The sequence below is a fragment of the Haplochromis burtoni genome, unplaced genomic scaffold (assembly GCF_018398535.1).
Source record: "Haplochromis burtoni strain Fernald_Lab_line unplaced genomic scaffold, NCSU_Asbu1 Contig_52, whole genome shotgun sequence".
In the NCBI taxonomy this organism is placed as follows: domain Eukaryota; kingdom Metazoa; phylum Chordata; class Actinopteri; order Cichliformes; family Cichlidae; genus Haplochromis; species Haplochromis burtoni.
This window is the reverse complement of record NW_024582413.1, coordinates 1237147-1259336: the sequence shown is the minus strand read 5'-3', so window position 1 is coordinate 1259336 and position 22190 is coordinate 1237147. Positions and strand designations below refer to the sequence as shown.

Here is a 22190-nt window from a genome sequence, read left to right as displayed (position 1 = left end):
CATTTTAGAGAGAAAAAGTGCTATATATGAAAATTAGATAAATGGAAGATGGAGACATTGGAAGTTTTCATCAGCATAACAGCAACCATTTTTTTAAACTCTAGAAACATTTGGAGGAATGGCCCAAGGTGACCTGAGGGGCACACAGAGTTTATTTTCTCAGAGAAAGTCAGATGTGCAGGCAGCAGTGTTTTTAGAATCAATTCTGAAAGAAAAAAATACTGCAAAGGAGTGTTATTCAAAAAAAAAAAAGGCAGTCTGGAAGTGGGGTGTTTTGTGCGGTAGTGATGAAATTGCCAATATTGAGGGGAGTGGCAGTATTTTTCACCAACATGTGTGAAGAATGGTTGGCAGAGTTAGTTACTGGGTGGAGCATAGTGGGTTGATGGTGGTAAGAAAGTGTGGACGGGTGTTTGAATCTCTTTTCCTGGTCTTTTTCCATGTGAAAGTGATGCCCAGTGTTTACTGTCAGAGACCTGGCTCCACTTTCGTCCAGATGGTCCCATCCTGCATCTGAGAGAGCCCCATCGCCCCAGAGCCCAGCCCGCTCCCTCTTCTCTCTTCTCTCATCTCCTCTCCTTCCTCTTTTTCCCCTCCATCTTATCTCTCATTCAGACCCAATCTCCTCCTCCTCCTTTCCCTTTTCCTTTCATGTCTTGCTGCCTCCCACTTGGAGCATCACAGTTTCTTACTTTTTTCTCCTCATTCTACCTTCACCTCTGCTTCGTATCCCTTGCCTCACCCGTCTGCTGAGCTTCTCTACTTTTACTTCCTTCCTCTTTTCCCTCCCTTAATTCTTCCTCTTTTAGTATTTCTAGTAGAGTGTCAGAGGAAAAAAGGCTATGAAAAGAAGCCAGATTAAGGTTGGAGGGGGGAACTGACTCAGCCGCTCCTCCTGACCCCCTGGTCTTTCTGTTCGGTTCAGTTGCCTCCAGAGACATTAGTAATTCAAATTTAACACAGTGAAATCTGTCTATGTCTGTCTATGTGTCATGTCAGAAAGTGCCTAAACAATAGCTGATGTGTTTTCTCTCTGTCTCTTCCTTTGTCTCCATCTCTTTTTGTCTTTCTATCCCTGCCAAACCACTGCAGACACCTTGCAGGTATTTAATGAGGAGATGGCTCCCATTAAAGGTGCTGCGTTGGCTGTCAAAAGAGAGCATGAGGGACAGGGGGAGATAAAAAGGAGGGGAAGAAGGCACAGAGAGAAGAGACTGAAGGAAAAGCCTTCTTGCGAATGTGGGCACAATGGGTGGCATCAAGCCGCAGGGGTAAAGAACAGATGAAGATGGAAAAATAAAGACGATAAAGGACAAAAACAAAAGGCCAAGATTGGATTTGGAGTTGGTTTTTTGTTTTTGTTTTTTTACCTTCATTTTGCTTCCTCCTCCTTTAATGCGATGCTGAGGTAAGGGAGGTTAAACCCTCTCTCTCTGTAACTGACCTTCTCCTCCCCTGTCAGCAACACGGGTAACCGCTATCTCTAAGGTCAAACCACTGCTTATCCTATTGTTCATGCTACAGGTAATGCAGATGCTTAAGAGAAATTTTAGAGTAATGCCAGACTCACTCGGGAGGACCAGTGGCTCCTCAAAAAAAGAAACCCAACAACTTTGGGCTGCCGTTATTTGCCTGCTGGCAGAGTCGTGTTGACTGACAATGTAAGCGTTAGTCAGAAAGTCTGTTTTGATTGACTAAAGGGGAAAGAAGAAGTTGTTTTGGAAAGTTTGTAGTGAAACGTACCTGTCAGTCATTGTAAATTGGCCACTGAAAAGCTGAGGCACAGTGGTCCCCTTTTACTCCATAAGAACTAGAGTCACAGAACTAACGTTGCTGCACAGATATGGTTTATTTCTCCTCCTGTCCTGTCTGCTGTGGCTTCAGGGCCTTATTCCAGGAAGTGTATTCAACAAACTCTGAGTTTATTTTTAAACTCAAAGTTCAGCAACTCTGAGTGTCCTGCTCCAGTATGGTGGGTCAGAGTAAGTTTCGACAGCGCTTGAGTATTTTTTTTTTCCTGAGTTAAGCAGAGAAAGAAAGCCATCATCTGACCTCCATTTTAATCCATTGGACCAAAAGAGTGTGCATGAGACTTAGCTTGTATAGCTCTACCATAAACATAGACAGAATAAAAGTTTGATACAAAAATAATAATTCTTTTAATACTGGTCACAACTTGAATTTTCAATAGAAGCTGGAATCCCTGTTTCAAATTTCAACCTGCCGGGGACAAAATGCAAGTGGAAAAAAATGACAGAGAAACAGATAAGACAGTTTACTAATTGACCCGTGACATTAGTTATCCAGATAGAAATAAACTCTGGGGTGCATCCAACCTCAGGCAGTTATAAAATTATATAAATAACATTTTTTAAATATTAAGTAAATGTTTAATAGGTTTCAATAAGTGTTAAAATGTAAAATCTGACGTAATAGTTGACTTCATCCTTAAATTAGCATCTTACTGATTAGCACTTATGTTAAGTACTGGGATTTTCAAGTTTGTGAAAATAAAAACTTCTGCAGTTGATTTGCTCTGCATCGAGCTTTGACAGCGACTTTATGAATGAGGAATCGAAACCACAATCAGTTGGTTCAGGTACAGCAGGAGGAGAGTAGTCAAACTCAGTTTGTTGTAGAAAACCTGCCAGCAAGCAGGTTAAGTTCAGAGTCTGTTAACTCAGTAACCAGCTCAGAATTTAGGTTAACTCTTTCTGAAGCAGAAAACTGGAGTTTTGTCGTGTCAAGATTAACAAATTCAGATTTGTTAGCTTATACCAGCTTCCTGAAATGGCGCCAGGATGAACCACAACAGCATCTGTTTCCACCATGCAGAAACGACATTTTCTCGGTCTTAACCTTGGATAGAGATGCCAGTATGTAATATTTTTGGCCTTTTTTGTTGTACACACACAAATTTCTTTATTGCTAACATTGTGGTCAAAATGTCAAATCTTAAAAAGACAAATATAATTTTAGAAAGGAAAACGTGTGAAAAACAGGATTCAGGTGTGAGAACCAAACTGGAACCTGTTGATTCCTTTTTTTTTTCCCCATCCACAATCAGGGTTTGTATTTTGCCCCTGCAACAATCACTTCAATTCACTGGGGAGTATGCAGAGGGAAAATGACTGTTGATAAAACCTGGATTGGCATTGATTTTACTTCCCATTCAAGCACCAAACACTCGTAAACTTGAGAACTACTTCATATTTGGCGGCTGTCTGATTTAGACATAAATTAACCGCTAAGCTGGAGATGAAGTTTTCAGATGGGGACATTTTTTCAGGTTCTGTAAACATCACTGGAAAGTGCCACAGAGAAAAGAGAAAAAGCAAGTTTGTTTAATAAGTTAGAGCTTCTTTATCAGCAGTGGAGTGACGTAGTTCAAACTGAAACAGAATATGTATGGAGGTGGTTTTAATTATAAGAAGATTCTAAATCATAAATGTGGGCTGCTTAGTAAATATAGCATAGAAGAAAGCTGCAGAGAGATAAGAAGTGAAAAGGAGTTGAGGAAGAGCATAGCCAAACCACACTGTTTGATTCAGAAGAGGAAAATTAAATTACCGTAGTAAAACAGGCTATAACCACAGTTTTTGAAAATTGGAACAGTTTTTCCAAATGAAAACCCAAAACACCCTTCATAATATGATAGTACAGTTCTGGCTGCCGTGGTCTTCAAGCTAGCGGTGAAGATGGCTCATGTGTTGCATGTTGGGTAGAGCATTTATTCATGGCCACCTAAGATGTTTACTAGACATGTTCAGCAGTCTATTTGCATGCTAGAGTTTGACGGTTGCTGTGGTCAGTGTATCAGTCTTTACTATATGCTGAGGAGACTTATCTAAATACAATGGGCAGAACAAAATTCATGGATCATTAACAGGATTAAAGTTTGATTAAGCTTGACACTTGGTCACATTGTTGGATCCAGAGAACTGGAAGATGGCGACAGAGGCAGAAAAACAACAGGAATGCCTAGAAAACAAAGCATCATCGAAACCTTGTTTCTGTGCTCAGTATTTCCACGTTAGGAAGAAAACAAAAGCAGTCACAGTCAGACTGGGCTCCGATGAGGCCAGAATCGGAGAATCTTGGTGTTCCTGAATGATTGAGACACTAAAAATGAATCATCAGCTTTGATAAATGTTCTGACTGGATTGACTGAGCACTCAGCTCTCCTTGTGGTGCAACCTGATGGAAAAGGTTTATATTTTATTACAAAGCCAAAATGAAAAGGAAAAAAGTCCAGAGAGCAACTAATGACTTACAAATAGAAATATAATGACCTGCGTATGATTTCTCATAGCCAGTGCTAGCATGAAAAGCTACGAAAAGAAGATTTTCTTCCCATGCAGAAATGAACCATTTTATCTAGTTTGTTACTACATGTCGAATGAACAAGTTTCTTCAGATTTATGTTCAAACTTTTAACTTTTCAGACTTAAAGCCACAAAAGCAACATTAATGGGAAAGATACTCAAGCAAAAGGGCAGAGGCTTAGAAGCAGGAAAGACCTAGGCTGAAATAATTTTTAAAATCTAAAGGTTAAGTGTCTAGTAGTAGTAATAGTAGTAGCATAATAGTATAATAATACTGTTATTGTAATGATAATAATAATTATTATCATCATTTACAAAACTATACATGCAACTTTGCACAAAATTTCATGCACTTCTGTGTGAGTCATAAAACTGTAATGAGTTCATGAAGCTCAGCACTTGCATGTGTTACCTGGTTGTCTGTTCTTTTTCTTTTTTTTCTCTTGTAACTTTAACTCCTGCAGAATAACTATTTTTGATGCGATTTACAGTATATTAATATTTTGTGACTTTGGCCATAGCTAGAGTAAAAGCCCTTTCTTCAAGGCTCCTCCAGTACACCTCTCCTAGGGTGGGAGAATAAATGAGTGGGGCGCTGATGTTCAGCTGTTTCCTCCTCTTCCTCATGGTGTTAGCGCGGTTCGCCTCTCCCATCGGTGGGTAAGCACTTTGCCGGGTGACAGCACCCATCCTTCACAGGGCCCTGCCATATGCTGTGCTGCTGTCAGAGGAGACGACTGCAGATGCTCCAGCTGCTCTCTCCCTGCACACTGAACAAGACGGGCATGCACACACTCACACACATGAGCAGCACTTGGTTCAGGATAAAGAGGCAGCGGTGGGAGACACAAGGAAGAAGGGGCGTGGGAGAAAGGATGCACAGAGAGATTTGTTTTTTGTTAGGCAAAAGGGAAATGAGGTGAAATATATTTGTATAGTTCTGTGTTTTGTAGTTGCTAAATGGTGTAAATTTGGATTTAATCAAAGACGGATATGTAAAACTGCTGATTGAACAACAAAGCAAACAGAGTGCAAGCTTGACCCCCCTCTGTCTCACAATGTGACTTGAGCCACAGTGGATCCTTTAATAGATACTATCTTTGCAGTGCTTTCGCACCAACAGCACAAATATTCTTTCATTTCCCATCAAAAGCACTTTGCTTCTCCCAGAGTAAAGACTGCAGAAAATTGAACAAACAGGCAACTTTTGCCTGTTTATTTATTTTCTTTGTCCAAACATTTCCTTCAAGCTTCTTAGATCGGGCATCAGAGTCTCAAAGCTATCACTTTGGTGTCTGTGATCTTCCAGCAGAGAAAACAAAGCTACTTAAAAGGAGACCCAAATGGCTGGTTCTCATAGACTGAAAGCAGAGGCTCATGCTCGCAGCTAGTGGTGTTACTGAGCGTGTGTTGGTTATGTGTGTGTGTGTCTGTCTGTGCGTGCATGTGTGTAGATGAACTGCGTCTGAGTGTGTGTCTGTCTGTGTGTGCCTGTATGTGTAAGAACAAAGTTGGCTTGGCTCAGCATACTTGGCTGTGAATCAGGACCTGAGCCATGATACTCGTTCAACAGCTTGACTTCAAACCATGCATGAAATATGCCTCTGTCTGTGTAGATTCACCAAAATACCACCATGTCAGTGGCAGGGCAGTAGGTATGTCTATGAGCAGAGTCTCAGAAATTCACACAGCTGGATCCCTGCACACAGCCAGTGAAGTGACCACTGTAAGACCAGGATGGATACCTATAGTTAATATTTTGTGAAAACTTTAACTTTCTTGGCTTAACTTTGTAGTGTGCTGTTGGTCGGAATTGGAAAAGAAGAGCTACTGTTGTGTTTGGCCAAAAACTAATTATTCTTACCTTGAATTAAAACTGCTATCAATAATCCAGCTTTTCCCATTATGCAATTAGCAACAGCATTCTCATTTCGTGCTACACCTGGCAAAGTAGTTTTCCTCATTTTCCCACATTTCCTTTAGTAAATGTGATAATGAGTGTTCAGTATATTTTTGTAACATTTAGAAATAAACTCAGAAATGTCCAAATATATTGATATTTTGTTATCATGTTGTTGATGGAAATATGCCCTGAGCTTTCAGTGGACTGTTGGGTAGTCTGTGTGTGTGGGTTTTATTTATTTATTTTTTTATGCCCCCTCAGTAGCCACTGTATTAGGCTTGTACTTGTTTGGATTCTTTTGCCATCATAATTGGTTTAGTTCTTCTTGGCATAGAGACAACAAGTTGCTGGAAACTTTCTCAGAGAGTTTCGTCCATATTGACATGATGGCATGATGCAATGTGCTGTTCTACCACATCCTGAAAGTGCGGTCTTAGATTGATATTTATTAACTATAGAGGTAATTTGAAAGTAACCACCAGAAGACGCATGCACTTTAATGAAAGGGGATGCACATAGTCAGCACTATCATGATCCTCAGTTGACACTAAAGGGCCCAAACAAAATATCCCCCACACCCATACAACACTGCCCCCAGCATGAACCATTGATACACGGCAGAATGGATTTATGCTTGCATGTTTTGTTTTGGTTTTTTTTGCCAAATTCTAACCATATAAAAGCAGAAATGTTCCTCTCTTTGATTGTCCAGATTTGCTGAGCCTGTGCCAATTTTAGCCTCAGTTGCCTGCTCTAAGGTCTTCTGCTGCCATAGACAATCTGCTTTAAGGGTTGACGCGTTGTGCATTCAGAGATCCTCAGCTTTGGTGGGTATTTGAGTTACTATTGCCTTCATTTCAGCTCCAAACAGTCTGCCTATACTCCAGCATTTTCACCCTGAGAACTGGGTATTTTCTCCTCTTTGGATCAGTCTTTGTAAACTCTAGAGCTGGTTGGAAAGAAAATCTCAGTAGATCAGCAATTTCTGAAAAACTCCGACTAGCCAGTGTGGCACCAAGAAACTTGCCACATTCAGAGCCACTGAGCTCACCTTTCTTCCCCATTTTTTTGCTTGGTTTGAACTATAGCTTGTTGTCTTGACCAGGTGTGCAGCCTTAAATGCATTGAGTTACTACAATGTGAATGACTGATTAGATATTTGTGTTAATTAGCAGTTGAACAGGTGTATTTAATTAAGTGGTCGGTGAGTGTGTAAACTAATATTAAAGATATTAATATACGTGTTAACATACACATTAAACAAAGATTCAAATATTGAGGTTAATCTACTTTATGTGCATGTGATCCCTGTTAGCTAAAAGCTCCAAACACTGTCTGACTGTCTTTTCTTAGCTATGTACAGTGTCAGTGAGAGGAGATATCTCTAACATGACTTTTCCGCACAAAGCCCCACTCATACGCTGTTGAAATCTTTTGTTTGTGAGGGGCAGCTGGTTCAGAAGAAAGGTATCATAAAGGGAGGGTGGGGAAGGAAATGAAATGGCCTATTTCAGACAGAAGATGAACTGACTGGCTGCAGCAGGAGTTGGTATAAGATAGATAAGGTATATTTTAAACTGTGAATCGTTTAAAGCTGCTCTAGTATCGTATCTCCAAGAATAATAAATGACATAATAGGTCACCTTTAACGAAAGTGTGGTTTCTACTGCTAACAATCTTATGGCACTATGGTCTTGCATAGTAGGAGTAAACACAAGCTATATCAAAAACCGCTATAGTGGTGTTTTTGTTGTTATGCAGCAGTGTTCTTTGTCTGATTGGGGCTCGTGTCTATAGCTGCTCAGACTAGTCATCCAGTATTTAGTGGTTGGTTCTTTTTTTTTTTTTCCTAAGTTTTCTGCAAACAAAACAGAAATAAAATTAATTACTCTTTGTTCACCAAAGGGAAGACCGAGCAAACACTGGAAATATAAGAGCTTCCATTAAATCCTTATGGGTGGAATAAGGAGGTTAAAAAACAATGATCAGCTGGGAGGAAGTGAATAGCCTTTAATTAAAGAAGGTGGCGGTTTTAGCTGTCGCCTTCCTGTGAACAGTGTTTATTTCTGACTTTTGTTTAATAGCTCTGGGATTTAGGGCTATGTTTGTTTAATGGTGTCAGGACTAAATCAGATTCCTCTATTATTCTCCGGTTTAATCAGTTCTGTCACCTGTTGCAGCTGCCAGAGGGCCACTAACTCAGACCCGTGTATTAGACTGTCTCCAAACTCCAACATCCTGTCATTGCGCTTTGTTTTTTTGATTTTTGTGAGCAATAAAATCTAAAAGTAGATGCAGGGAATGAGTAAGAGAGCTGCAGAGCGCGTCTGTGACATCAAGCCTGTTTACTCTAGCTGGCTAGAGAGTGGAGAGCAAGTTGTACGTTATAAAAAGATGGTGATGAATTTTTGTGCTTAGGGGTTCAAATGACAATTTCAAAGATCACAGATCTTTTGAGAGTTTGTCGATGAAATGAGTAGGTGTACATCATGAGTGTGTATTTATGTTGTTTATCGAAAAATAGTGGAATTGCATGCACTTTGTTATTAGATTTATTCCTCAGATAGCATGCACTCACCTTGTTGTTGCGTCTTAAAAATCTATTATAAAATGCAATATTTTCCCCTGACATTTGATTCAGGTTCAATTGCAATCAAATTTCCATTAAAAATGTAAATAACAGATAAAAGAAATTCTGAAGTATGGCTGTGCTTTTCCTTGAACTAACTCGTAATACATTTGTAATGATTTATTTAAACACATTTGTTCCACTGAAGCAGTAGAAACACAACTAGTAGTGAACCCTCAGACTAGCAGTGTGTTTGATTTGAAACACAGCGGTGATATAATGTGGGTAATGCTGTAAAAGATGTTTGTCTGATTTAATTTGTTAATGCTTCTGTAGTTACCTCCAGAGAGATCAATAGTAGGTTTTTAGTGGCCCCAGGCAGCCAGATTTGGATCACTGTCAGCCATTTAGTATGGTGTGGTTGCCACTGTAGGAAGCACTTTTCATGTCTATTCAGTGCTTTCAGTGTATAATCTTTGTCAAGGCAAATGAGTGTGCTAGAGCTGCATTACATCACACTGTCACATCTAAAGGCAAAAGTGAGGTGTGCAATAAAACAGTGAAACGATTGAATAAAACAATAAATAACACTCAACAGAACTGACTTTATACTTAAAGAAAAATAAAGTGTATCATTGTGAGAGTACTGATACTAAAAGACAGACTGATTGGGAGCAACACTGATCTAATAAATAGAGAAGGATGGAAAACATGCAGTAAATCAGTTTCTGGTTTAATTTAATGCAGTTTTTCAAATGTGGAACTGTTATCTTCCTTTTTTCCCCCTCAGTGGCGGCAAATGACCCAAAACTTGCAAATGTGTGATTTCAAATGCATTCAGCCTCACACTGATATTTTTAATTTGCATAATTAATAAGGCACAATGGTAACATTTCCTCTGTATGTGTGTGTTGCACACATACAGACGATTAAAAAATAACATCTGTGTTATGTAAATTGCTTTCAGACGATCTTGGTATCAGGTTTTATTTTCGAAATATGGACATAATTGTTCCAATTCCAAACAATTAAAATAAGGCTACCATTTTGGCAGCGGCTCGTTGCCAACCTGGCAACCATTTCTGAACCATTCACTGTCAGACTTTGCTTCTGCCTGCAGAGATGGACAGAATTTTTTTTCCCCATTATGTTCATTGGGGTTTTTTTCTTAGAAGAATGACCCAAAAAGTTAACAAATTTAAGCTGTTGAATAATTGTGAAAAACATCCTCCTTTAACAGGTTATTGTTTAACATACCACATAACAAATACTCTTAATTTTAAGACTTGTTTTGTTTATCGAATGACATCCTTAATGATCTCAGAAGTAAAGAGTTTGAAAGAATCGGAAGGACAGTCATGAAAATGTGTGGTGAGGACGTCTGGGAGAAAGCAGCATAAAGGAATTCTATTTTGCATAGAACTAGTGGATATTTATTCTCATCCTGAGTGCTGTCTGTCTAGATAGCACCTCTTCAGGTTAGAAGTTTGCCTTCACTCAAAGCAGGTCATTAAAACTATGTTGTGTGGAAAGTCAAATAATATTTATGCAAATTATCTATGGTAAAAAAAAAAAAAACAGAAAGAAGGAAATTACACTTTTTTAAAAATAATACATCAGCAGCAAGTAGTGTCCTGTCATATGTGTGAGAAAGTGTGTAGTTTGCTGAGGTGAGTGTATGTATGCATGCATCTGTCCATATGTCCGTCTGCTTCGTCCGTCATCTCGGCCCATGTTTACGTGTTTGTGAATGCAAAGGACTGCACCGAGAAAATGAGTCTTGGCAGGTAAAGGAACAAGTGTTCCAGAACTTAATGAATTTCATTTGATTTGAATCTCTTTTTTTTTTTCCCTTTTTCGAACTATTTCACGCATGGCAAAACACTGTAAATCCATAAACAAACACATAAACAGGCAGAAAAAGATTGATGCATTATGAATAAATCATCTGGGTGCTGAAACTCAATATTAACTCTGCGTTGCCTGGAGGGTTTACAATGAGATTCATCTTGATGTCTGAGGAACTAACTGGGAGGCAAGCGCTTTAGTAAGTACTTATCTCTGGAACTTAATTACCAAAACAAATGATGATTGTGGTGATATAGCTGCAATGATTCTTCATTACTGTTATTTTCTTACCTAAGGTTGTATACATAAGTGGTTTCTGTCGTCATCATCATCATGATAATCATCAGTATAACTACTGGGTAATAAATACAAAGCAGTCAATCATTTAGTTGGTTGGTTGGTTAATTCAGTTCTTTCATTGCATTGAATTGCACTGCTGGCAGAGTTACTATGGAGTTTTCCTCTGAGGGATCATTCTTATTGACCTCGTTGACACCAAAACTCAAACTTTAGAATCAAAGTCGATATTAAAATTGTGATATTGACCAACATTCAGTTAATGCTCCATTACTGAGGTATCTTTAAAGAAAAACTTCTTTCTGGCGAGCAAAGTTTACATTTCCGTTAGCGTACATTTACCCGGGATGCCTCCACACGTCTTCCTGAACAATCTAATATTAATTAAAAACGATATGAGGATGGGAGGATGTCATGACTGTGACTCTTATAATAAGTTGGACTTCATATAAAAACATATAAAACAACTAGTGTGACATCATCCAGCTGTTTTGAAGCCTGCACCTGAGCTTTTGCTTTGCTGAAGCCGGATGTGATGTGACTGAGAGCTTTCATACAGTTGGTACTTGTCAACTGCTAGGTGGGGAGTACAACTTAGAAAATTAATGTGATGCTGTACTAAGAAAAAAAAACTAGAAACTAACAATAAAACCCATAAATCACGCAAGGAGCACGATTGTGTCCTCAGACTTCTATAAAGGGACTCACCCCCTGCTTGGAAACGATGAGGATTTAATTCACTAATGCATTGGCTTCACAGACCTGGAGGCTACGTTCATCTTTATATACCGTCTGTTAGTGGAGTTTATAATTTCACTGAGGAAATCTCGATGCGAAAGAGTCACACAGTCTGTATATGTGTTTTTGACATTTATTAAGATGTTGAACACTAATGCCTTTTTCTTGGGAGGACTTACATTTTTGTTGTCAGGTGACAAATAACTCATCACAAAGCATTCGCCCATCTCTACTAAAATAAGTGAAGGCTTAAGATGACAAAGTATACTTATTGTAAGACTGAATTAAGATCAAGTGTATACATGGTTAGGAATGTTGTCTGCTCAATCACTATGAGAATTGTTTTCGAGTGGGAAAATGCAAGCAGGAGGAAGCTGACAATGACTGAAGATGACAGCTAATGGTGTGAAGACTGTCTGGGCAGCCAGTGTATCTAAATAACCAGGTGCTGCGATTTAGTTTCTGCCTGGTTAAACAGTGAAATAATTGGTCAAGTTAGCCAGTAATTAGACCGGCTCTGCCACACTGCATCTAAAAGCCCGACGACGGCTCCACCATACTAATTGGGCTATTTATACCGAAACGCACGGACCAAGCTTCCAGGCTTCCCTTCCAATTCGCTTTTCAGCACTTGTTTATTTTATTCAGTGGGTACTCAGGACACAGCTCTGGACTCTCCCCTCTCTCCTCCTCTTCTCCTCCTAAAGCCATTTTTCATTCCAGCTTGAGCTCAGTGAACTTCTGTCCTCCGCCCTCTTTGTCTTTGCCTGTGCGTCTGTCTCTCTCTTCTGTTTTTCCTCCTGTTCCTCCCTTATACAAAGCAAATCCCTATCTACCAGGCCTTCTGTATTACTAATCAGTGTTTTATGAATGCCAAAGTCTGTGCACAGGAATGTCTCTTTCTCGTGTGAATGTGGCTTTATTTTTAGTTCCCATCTGTCAGTGTGTTGAGATGTACATATGTCAGTCAAACCTGCATCTCCTAGGAGTGTGAATAATAGGCCTAGCTGTGGAAACCAGACTGTCTCACACACAGGAATACTTTGAATTCTCCTTCTTCAGAATAGTCACATTTTCTTCACACTGTCCCTGTCATTTCTGTACCAGGAATGAGCTGCTACTATGAGAGGTCATCTTCAACTGTAGATCCCACCAATGGCTCACTCACTCCTAGCTCTTTTGTGTGTGATGGCTTCTCTCTATTCTGTCTGTCTGTCGCTTGGTATCTCTGCATCTGTATTCTCTCCACTTTTATTATCTCCATATCTCCCCTCCCCCCCAATCTCCTGCTTTTCTTACTCTTCTGTTTTATTATCAGTCTGTCTTTCTGTCCCCTTCAGGCTAACCCTCAAACCTCCATCAGGAGCAAACAAGGATCCTTGACATTCAATTTCCTGCTTGCCACGTACTTCTCTATTGTATGCACTTTTCCTCCTTTTCTAGGACTCTTTTTGTGTTCTTTGAATAGGTGGATGGATGTGGCATTGGACGAATAGGTGGGCTGATGGTTGAATGGGGATGGATGAGAAGGGAACCGGGCTGTAATTTAGTTTATTTATTTATTTTTTTATGGATTTTTGGGTGTCAGCCTCAGTTGCTGATGCTTTAACAGCAAGGTCACTTTGTGGGATGTTTTGGGATTTTTGGCCTTGTTCTTGACAATAGTTTACTGAAAGCTATTCGAAGGTGTCAGCGAGAAAAACAGGAGAACAAGCGTCCTTTTATTTATCAGGTGTCAGGTGCCCCGTAGCTCTTAATTGTGGTGTTAAATGTAACTGAAGTCCAGCAAATTTCATTTTCCATCCACCACCAATACTGCCAGCTATGACAAAATACATTTATTTAAATTGATAGAAAAAACATGTCAGAAGTCTTTGAATAGTGTTTTGTTGAATGCAAGAGTGCTTAGCCTGAAAATCAATAATATTCTAATGAAATCATGTTTAGAATCTATCCATCCAGAGTTTTGGCTGTGCCAGATGTCATAGGGTACACCCTGGACAGGTCACCAATTTATCACAGGGCTAACACAAAGACAGACAATCGTTTATGCTTACTTTACATCTTTAGCCAGTTCAGAATGACCAGTTAACCCAACCCCATACATTCTTTGGACTGTGGAAGGACATCAGATTAACTGGAGAGAACCCATGCAGGCTCTGCAGGGAACGGCCTCGGGCTGGATTCAAACCCAGGATCTTCTTGCTATGAGGTGACTGTGCTAACCACTGTTCCATTGTGCCATTTTAGAAAATAATACAGTAATAGTAATAATAATACGATTCAGATTTTCTTTAATCAAATGGTTACAAGTATAAAAAACTACGAGTGGGATCACTTCTTTTCAAAAAAATCATAATATAGTGTCATTACAGTGTCCGTAAACTTACCTGACCCTAAAAGGCCTAATTTAAAGGAAAAAGAAAGCAACCCAGTTGGGGAGTATGGCCTTAATGTCTTATAATAACAGAAAACTAGCAAAATCTTAATTTGACAATTTACTGAGCCCTCGGCTAGACAATTTAAAACACATTCATTTACAAGTTGTGAACTAAAGGAGACTTTGTTGAACACTGACAATTTATCATAATTGGTAATATGAGCCATATTCTTTATTCTTTGAAATTAATTCTTTGACACCAAAGTTAATAATCCTTCACCGTTTAACCCTCACTCCGCGGATGCTAGCTAGAATGACTCTGGACTTCGTCATTACTAGACTAATCTGTCATGAAACGAAAGCCAGACAACTAACTAATTAATTAACCAACTACAGAATGTTCCAAACCAGGCTATAGCTAGCTAATTTTTCTCTTTGATTAGATTGCACTCCAGGCAGGTGAAAAACTGCAAGTCAGTCAATCCAGTCTGTTGGAAATTACTTAGTAATTAGTGTGTGTGTGAATATGTGGGTGTGTTTGTGCTCATAAGCCTGCTTGTTTGTGTGTGTTTGCAGTGAGTCCTGTTGAGAGATAAATGAGTCTGGTTGACATTGTCTGGAACAGGTGGTGAAGTCAGCAGGGAAGACATACAGACAACTCTCATGCACACACACACATACTGGCACTCCCAATTTGACTTCAATGCGGGTTTTTTGGATTGTTTGGGAGTGTAGCCAGTCTGATTTGATAAAGAAGGAACAATAGGTTTTCTTCAAATTACTTCCATACTGAGTGGCTGGTGTATTGATTACAGAGACAGTGAACCCACATTAAGCATTCACAGCATGTTTGATTTACCGATTTATTTTCCTTTTATGAACATTGCATGCTGTTTATTTGCCTCTGTGTGAACCAGTCAGTGTGCTAAAGGAACTATTCACTCTAAAACGAGTTATTCCGATTTACACAATAAAAAGGGCACAAAATTTACGACATGGGGGGGTAATCTGTAAACGTGTGTGTGTGTGTCTTTTCAGGTGAGCGTAGTGCAAGACTCGGTGAATATCTCAGGCCAGAACACCATGAACATGGTGAGGGTTCCTGACTGCAGGCTGGCGGAAGAACTTGGAGATCTGTGGGCAAGCTCCAGATTCACCGACTGCTCCCTGTGTGTTGCTGGCCAGAAATTCCAGGCACACAAAGCCATATTGGCAGGTGAGAATATCCTTTGTCACATGTGTAAGAGGTTATTGCTACAGCTTTATATTTAGCCTTCAGGTGCTAAAACCCAGCTGGAAACGTTGTTTAAAGCAATACACTTACTGCTTTGTGTTGTCTGTGAAGATAAAATGCTTTTAATGAAGTTTATGATTGATAAATAAATTAAGACATTTAGAATTTTTGTGGTCCAACTTTAATGTCTTCTTTGCAATAATACATACATTAGGGGAAGTAATTATTTCACGTGTATAGTTTTTATAGTAGTTTCATTCTATTGGTGAGAGACAAATTATCAGTTAAGATTGTCAGACAATAATTCTGAAAAAGAGGGAGAGTGGAGCCTAAAGAAGAAGCACATTACGGTCTCCAGACCTCAGTCCTATAGAAAATTAATTGACAGAGCTGAAACTTGCTGAAACTGAGTTGCCAAGCAATGGCAAAAAACCCTGATGGAAACCCATGAAGAATGATCTTGGATCGTCTGTCAGATAATTGTATTACAAACTGTATATTTTTGTTTTTTAAACCAGCCACAAGTGCCCCTTTAAGAAACTGCAACACGTTGGCTTCATTTGACAGCGCTGAGGTTTCCGTTAGATAAAACATGACTGATTGTTGCCTGGAGCTGCCATGTTCATTTTATGAACATTCAAGTGACTTGTTTTAATCAAACTTTGCATCAATATGACTTTGGAATCAGCGGGGGCTGAGAAAACAATCACACCATTGTCTAAAGTACACAGTGATATGCCATAGGCAAACGATGGGCAAACTTTCTTTGCAATGTTTGTTTTAATCCTAACAGCTAGTGTTGTTAGACTAGTGGCAACATTTGGTTGATTGTTCCCAGGAGTATACTTGTCTTTTCTTTTTGACAATGTGTTTTTGTGCACAGTACTTCACATTAAACACTGATGCATTAAATTCATTTTAGGATTCTCTCTTTTTTTGTTTTGTTTGATGGTCGCACATGCAGTCCAAAAAACACATCTGATTTAAATTCATGATGCTTCCTTCAAGATTATTTACTTGGGCAGCTCTCTACCACTTTCAACGTGTCCTTTTAAATTCTTTCCTGGAAGTTCTGACCATTTATCACGTTTGTGGTGCTTGCCTTCTTTTCCTCTTTGTATGAAGATGGTCACCCCCGAGTTGAATTTAATTTAAAGAAGAGGATGAAGTTGCATTGATATAAATGGGGGTCTAATACCCTGTTGTTGTTGTTGTAGCCCCCCACAAATCAGCCTTTTTGGTAAGCCTGATGTAGGTGCGCTATGGTAAATTTTTGCCATGCCTTAGGTTATTATGGACTACAAGAACCATGTTTCCGGTCAACTAATGACTTGTGACTTGAGTTCTCCCTTCAGACTTACTGCTGTTTGGTCTCTTGGTCTCAGCCACAAACCTGCCATCACCAGTCTGCTGCTGCTTCCGTTTCTTTAGTTTCTCCCTTTATTTGGAGCCACAGTAGCTCATCTGCCTCCATCTCACCATGGCCCTAGCATGTCATATGTGTTTTACCAACTCGCATGTCCTACTTCATGATTCCTCTCTGTGGTCTTCCTCTTTTACTTCTGTCTGGCAGCTCCATATTTAACACTTCTACTGCACACCTCACCAGTGGCTTGCTTGACTCATACATGTCCTGCACCACCCTCACATACTTCTCTGCTGCTGTTGACTTTCTAATGCAGTACCATAGTTCCTCTCTTGGCATCCTATCATATGCTTCCTCAAGGCCTACAGAGACCCCGTGGAGCTCTTTCTGACCTTCTCTATACTTCTTCATCAACACTCTCAAAGCAAACATCGCGCTTGTAGTGCTCTTTCTCGGCATGAAGCCATACTGCTGCCCCTCAATATATGCTAGGTCAGTTTGACACAGAAGTTCAGGTTTGCTGTCTAAGCAGGTTTGGATTCAGTGGTGAGATTGCAGATGCACAAGTGCAAATAGTCAGAACCAAATGTAAAGTGGTCCATTGGTACACAAAGAAGTGGCCTCGAATGGGGAAAAAGGGCCTCATTTAAGTGAGGTCTGTTTTATTTTATATATACCTTGTTTCTTTTATTCTTTTATTTACTCTGATGGTAAAGAATATAACACCTAATGCCTTTGTTAAAATTGGTCTGTATTTAGATTGAATTGAAATATTAAAATTTGATGAAAAAGTAGTTCATTGACATTGCACTCTAATCCACCGTTTATATTAAAATACTTTGAATTCAAAGTTTTATGAGGGTGGTGGAGTTTGTTATTATTCATAGAGGAGTCTGTCATTATTCTAGGCTTCACTGGAGAGTTTTCGTTTCGGTGTGAATGCTGTTACAGAGGCTTTTCCACTGTGACGAGAACTAAATTCTGGGGGAAATACTTCATCAAATTTTTAATTTTGATGAATAATTTTGCTCGCCACGGGGATGATTAAATTTGAATACATTGAATATCCGTATTCGCTATTGACACCTTCAGCACCTGTGTGTCTTCATTGGCCTTCAGGAATCCATATTGATGAAAATAAAGTTTCTCGCACTCTCACGCAGACAAGCATAAACTTGTTTCAGATATTGGCACTTTGATGACAGCCAGCATCAGCTAGTGAAAAGTTTGAAGAAACTGGTGAACTGTGTGTCTCTGTGGAGACGAGGGGAGGCTGTTCATTATTGGATTTGTTGAAATGTGTGTGTGAGGAGCCATTTTAATTATGTGCTGCTGTGGTTTGGGGTCTTCCCCTTTCTCTCTTGCTACCGTGCTTTCTCTCTCCGCTCAGTCCAGATGACGTACCTCCTCCGCGTTACTCCCCCTCTAGGCTGTTCCCGTGACAACTCTGCTGTCCGTTAATCGCCGTGGAGACGGACAGAGTGGGATCAAACGGCGTAGGGAGAGTAACTCAAATTGGCTGTGCATTGGCCATGTGATCTTTGTACAACTCACTCTCTTCCCGTCGCTTACCTTAATTTTATACCCGCTTCTACATTTCTTACTTTTCTTCTTTCTCTTTCACTCAGGCTTTTTATTTTTTGCTCCTTTTTTATTCTTTATTCTTCTTTATTATCTTCCTTTGACTGTATTCTTTTCTTATCTCCTTTTCCCTGTCTTTTATCTGCGCCTTTCTGATTGTTAAATGTCTTCCTAGTGGTTTTCATGCTTTTCTCTCCCCTTAAATTGTGCTCAGTTCCGCTTTCTCCCCATGTCCATCCCTCTTCTTCCTTCCTTCCTTTCTCCTCTCCATGCTTTCTTTACTGTGACCTCTTCCTTATTCTTTCTCTCTCTCACCCACCCCTTCGATTTGCTACTGCAGTATGAGCTCACCAGCTGCACCAGACAGACTTGGTGTAGATTTGTTCCCAGAGTCCTACCAGGCCATTCAGTGCAAAGCTTAGTTTCCATGCAGACATTAAGACAGAGAGAATGTCTAGGCTAGGCGGACTCCCGATCAAGTCATTGAAGCGTAACAGGACCACACTTTCTAACTTCATCTAAGAGTACTGATATTAGTACTACGTCTTCAGTTATGGATCCATATACATAATGGATAAAGTATGCTGAAGTCTTTAACATGGCACTTCTTAATATCCTGTGGACAGCAAGACTCTCTGAAAACTTAATTTGCTCAAAAAACATTTTGTGGCTAGCTTGTCTTACCTCATATATACACAAAAGAAGTATCCTTCCTAAGAGACGGGAGAATAGGAATATTTGAAGGTTATGTGAATTTCCATTATCAACTAAACAAGCTTGATAGTTAAGATGCTATCCATCATTTAGTTAATGTTTCAACATTTTCACTGGTGTGAGAACACGAGCAATTCCTTTGATATTGAACAAACTTTTACACTGTATCAGAAGAAGTTCTGGACCGCCTACTCATTACACCTACTGGCTGCTCAGCCCCAGAAACACATGCCATGAAACTCCTGTTGCAGTTTTTGTGCTGATGTTAAAGGAAGCTTTGAATTTGAATTTGAAAACTGACTTGCATTATTATTAAAGAATGCCCCATACGCTTACAAAATAAGTGCTTGGTGCTTGATTTTTTTCTTTTTATAAACCTGTGGCAATGGGACTTCAAAGATTAAGATTTTGTCTGTTTCTCATCAAATTATCTTCTCTACTATAGTAAAATGACTGTGACAACTTAAGTAACTAAAATGAACACCATTTATTTCCAATGTCCCACCTTTGCTAAAACTCTAAATGTGTCGTAAGTAACATGTATGAAAATGTTAAGGGACTTAGTGTTAGCCATTTTATTTAGTGGATTTGAGATTCTCCTGTAGCGAGTGAGTTTCTGACCTTATAGCCTCAGTGTCCATTGTTAATGCTTATTCAGTTATACAGTATTATAGCTATTTGTGGCTTTGGCAGTTTTAATGGATGAGACCGTGTAACCCAATGAGTAATTAAATGGTTAGATAGCTTTGCGTTAATAACTCATTATTAAGTGTCTGAATTAATTATTATATCACTGACTTTGACACATACTTAATAATGTGTTACAACATTTGTTAGATTTTAATGACTAGCTAATAAGGCATTCACTTCTGAATAATAATGTGAACTGTTACCCTTTCAGTGCATAATCAAACTAAGCGAACCATGTCAGAAAAGCATGGCTATAGTATATATGCGACTCTGAGTAAAAGGCCAAGGTCTACCTTTGTAGGAACACATTCTTACTCTACTAGTAATAACAGTAGCTGGAAATCAAGTACAGGCTAAGCTCCATCTGTGAGGCTGTGCTTTATTCTGTGCCAAAACTAACCACTGTCACCACTGGGACGACAAGAGAGAAAATACAGTGTTGTTGCCTTAAGCAGAACTACAGGGACAAGATGCGTTGAGTATTTTAAGCCTGCAGAATTATTAGACAGCAGTAATTTGAAATTTTAAAGAGCTCTGTTTGGGCCGTCATGTTCTGCCTGTACTGGAGATTAAGCATGACCTCTCCAGCTGGGGTCACGTCTGGGATAACAACAGTGGAAAAACACTGTGCTTAAGCTTTCACTAAATACGTAAAACATTAAATACATTAATATGTCCATTTTAGGGCCATTGGGTCATTGCTTTTGCTTCTTTTTTTCCTACTAGACTTTATCTTTGTTATTTTGGAGATTGTCAAAATGTGCAAAAATGTCTTTAGCAAAATATACAATATGAAATCTGTGTGAACTTGGATTATAAGAATACATTTTTCATTGCAAACCCTCTTTGTTTCTTGTTGTGACTTGGCAAATAACCAGCAGCTCTTTTACATTGTTTCTCTCTCACGGCTTATCACTTTCTATAAATGGAAGAATAGTCTGAACTTTCCTTGAGAGGATTTGTAGACTGTGCTGTGATGCAAAAGCCGTGTGAAAAACTATATCTAAGAAAGGGGGGAAAAAAAGAAATAGCAGTTGAGTGGTAGCAAGTGAAAGTGCAACTAAAAGAGGAAAACAGATCTTTATTAGGGAATAATATATGAGATAAGCAACACTCAAGTCGGCCCATCAACGTTGAATACTGGCTAAACAAACGAGAAAGGCTGTCAAGAGTCTGTCAGCAGAAAGGAGCTGACTTTTTCCACATGATGCCTCTACTGCTGTCACTGCTGTCAGTCATGTCCTTGCTCTCCTCCGGCCCTGTGGCAAGCTGTTAACGGATATCAGAGACCTCACCGTGTATCAACATTACACTCAATAACAAACCCTCTTTTCTCTGTCTCGGCCTTTTGTTTCTCTCTGTCCCAGCTCGCTCGCCGGTGTTCAGTGCCATGTTTGAGCACGAGATGGAAGAGAGTAAGAAGGTGAGTTGACTCTGTCGCTCCTGCTCCCTCAGTGCACGGTGAGTCAAATGTTTAAATTTCAATCTTTCCTTCTGTTGCATCAGGAAGCACTTGCCTCTTTAAACAAGTGTGGCTGCACATGTTCCTTCATGTCTTGCTGACTATTATATGGTGTCATCACAGCTACTATATGGAAAAAATCCTTAAGTGATTATATCATTATCACTTGTATAATCTTTGATATTTCTTTGATGGCAAAAAGCGTGTTATTTGTAGACTTAACAAGACTGTATCAGACAAAATGACTGAAGTCTCTGTTGCTTTCAATATGATCACTCTGTTCCTGGAACTCAATTACAATGTCATGAGGGAATTGGTTTTCCTTTTGATATCTCTTTTTAATCTTTTTAATATACATATCTTTTTGCCATTTTTTTGTGCTGCAGTTTGTGCCTGGTGTTGCTGCTGCTCAAAATGTTCATACCTCACATCAAAATTCATTAATTTAATGAAATGGGCACAGTAAATCTGCTCAATTTGTTGTTTTTTTTATAAGTTCTGACTTTAGTGAACTTTAACACATGCATAGGTGCCATTGATCAGTAGCAAAATGTCTTGACAGTACTGACCTTTAAAGGAAAGTAGAGAGAGTCTAGTGGGAATATTAACTGCTCCAAAGAGGGAAGTGGTTTGCAGACAGTTATAAGGCAGGAGTCTGTGTCATAAGGGTGTATTTTAAATAACCTGTCTGACGTCGTCCTATTTACAGTGGAGATGATGGAAAGGTGGTGCTAGTTGTGATAACTTTCTGCCTCTCCTATAACTTCTTATTTAATTATGTAAAACTAAAGTGTAAGTACTGTGGAGGTATGAATAGTTCTGAGAACTATTGTGACTGATTAGTGTTATTAGCAGGTTGACGTTGTGGATTCAAGCTTCCTGTTGCTACAGTTCTGCATGCGAGTAGCTTGATAATACTTTTAAGAGATGGAAAAAACGTTGAAGATTTATGTGCAAATTTATGTAAAGTTAGGTAAATGCAATCCAAGTTCCTCTTGAGGCAAGTGTCGCAACTCAACAGCCATCCTGGAATGAATCATTGCAGTTATTTCCTGTCCCAGAATAAGCTATAAAGGTTTTTGC

At 39.3% G+C, this 22190-nt stretch overlaps 1 protein-coding gene across 7 annotated transcripts in view; it reads left to right on the top strand.

Annotated features, from left to right (window-relative positions):
- The window catches only part of LOC102293263 (speckle type BTB/POZ protein), a 93889-nt gene that overhangs the window by 62810 nt on the left and 8889 nt on the right, over positions 1–22190 (top strand). For all 7 annotated transcript variants that reach the window (XM_042220617.1, XM_042220618.1, XM_042220621.1 and 4 more), the window contains 2 exons: positions 15099–15276; positions 21013–21068. In XM_042220617.1, coding sequence (XP_042076551.1) covers positions 15099–15276; positions 21013–21068 — 234 coding nt within the window. The remainder of the gene's footprint in view (positions 1–15098; positions 15277–21012; positions 21069–22190) is intronic.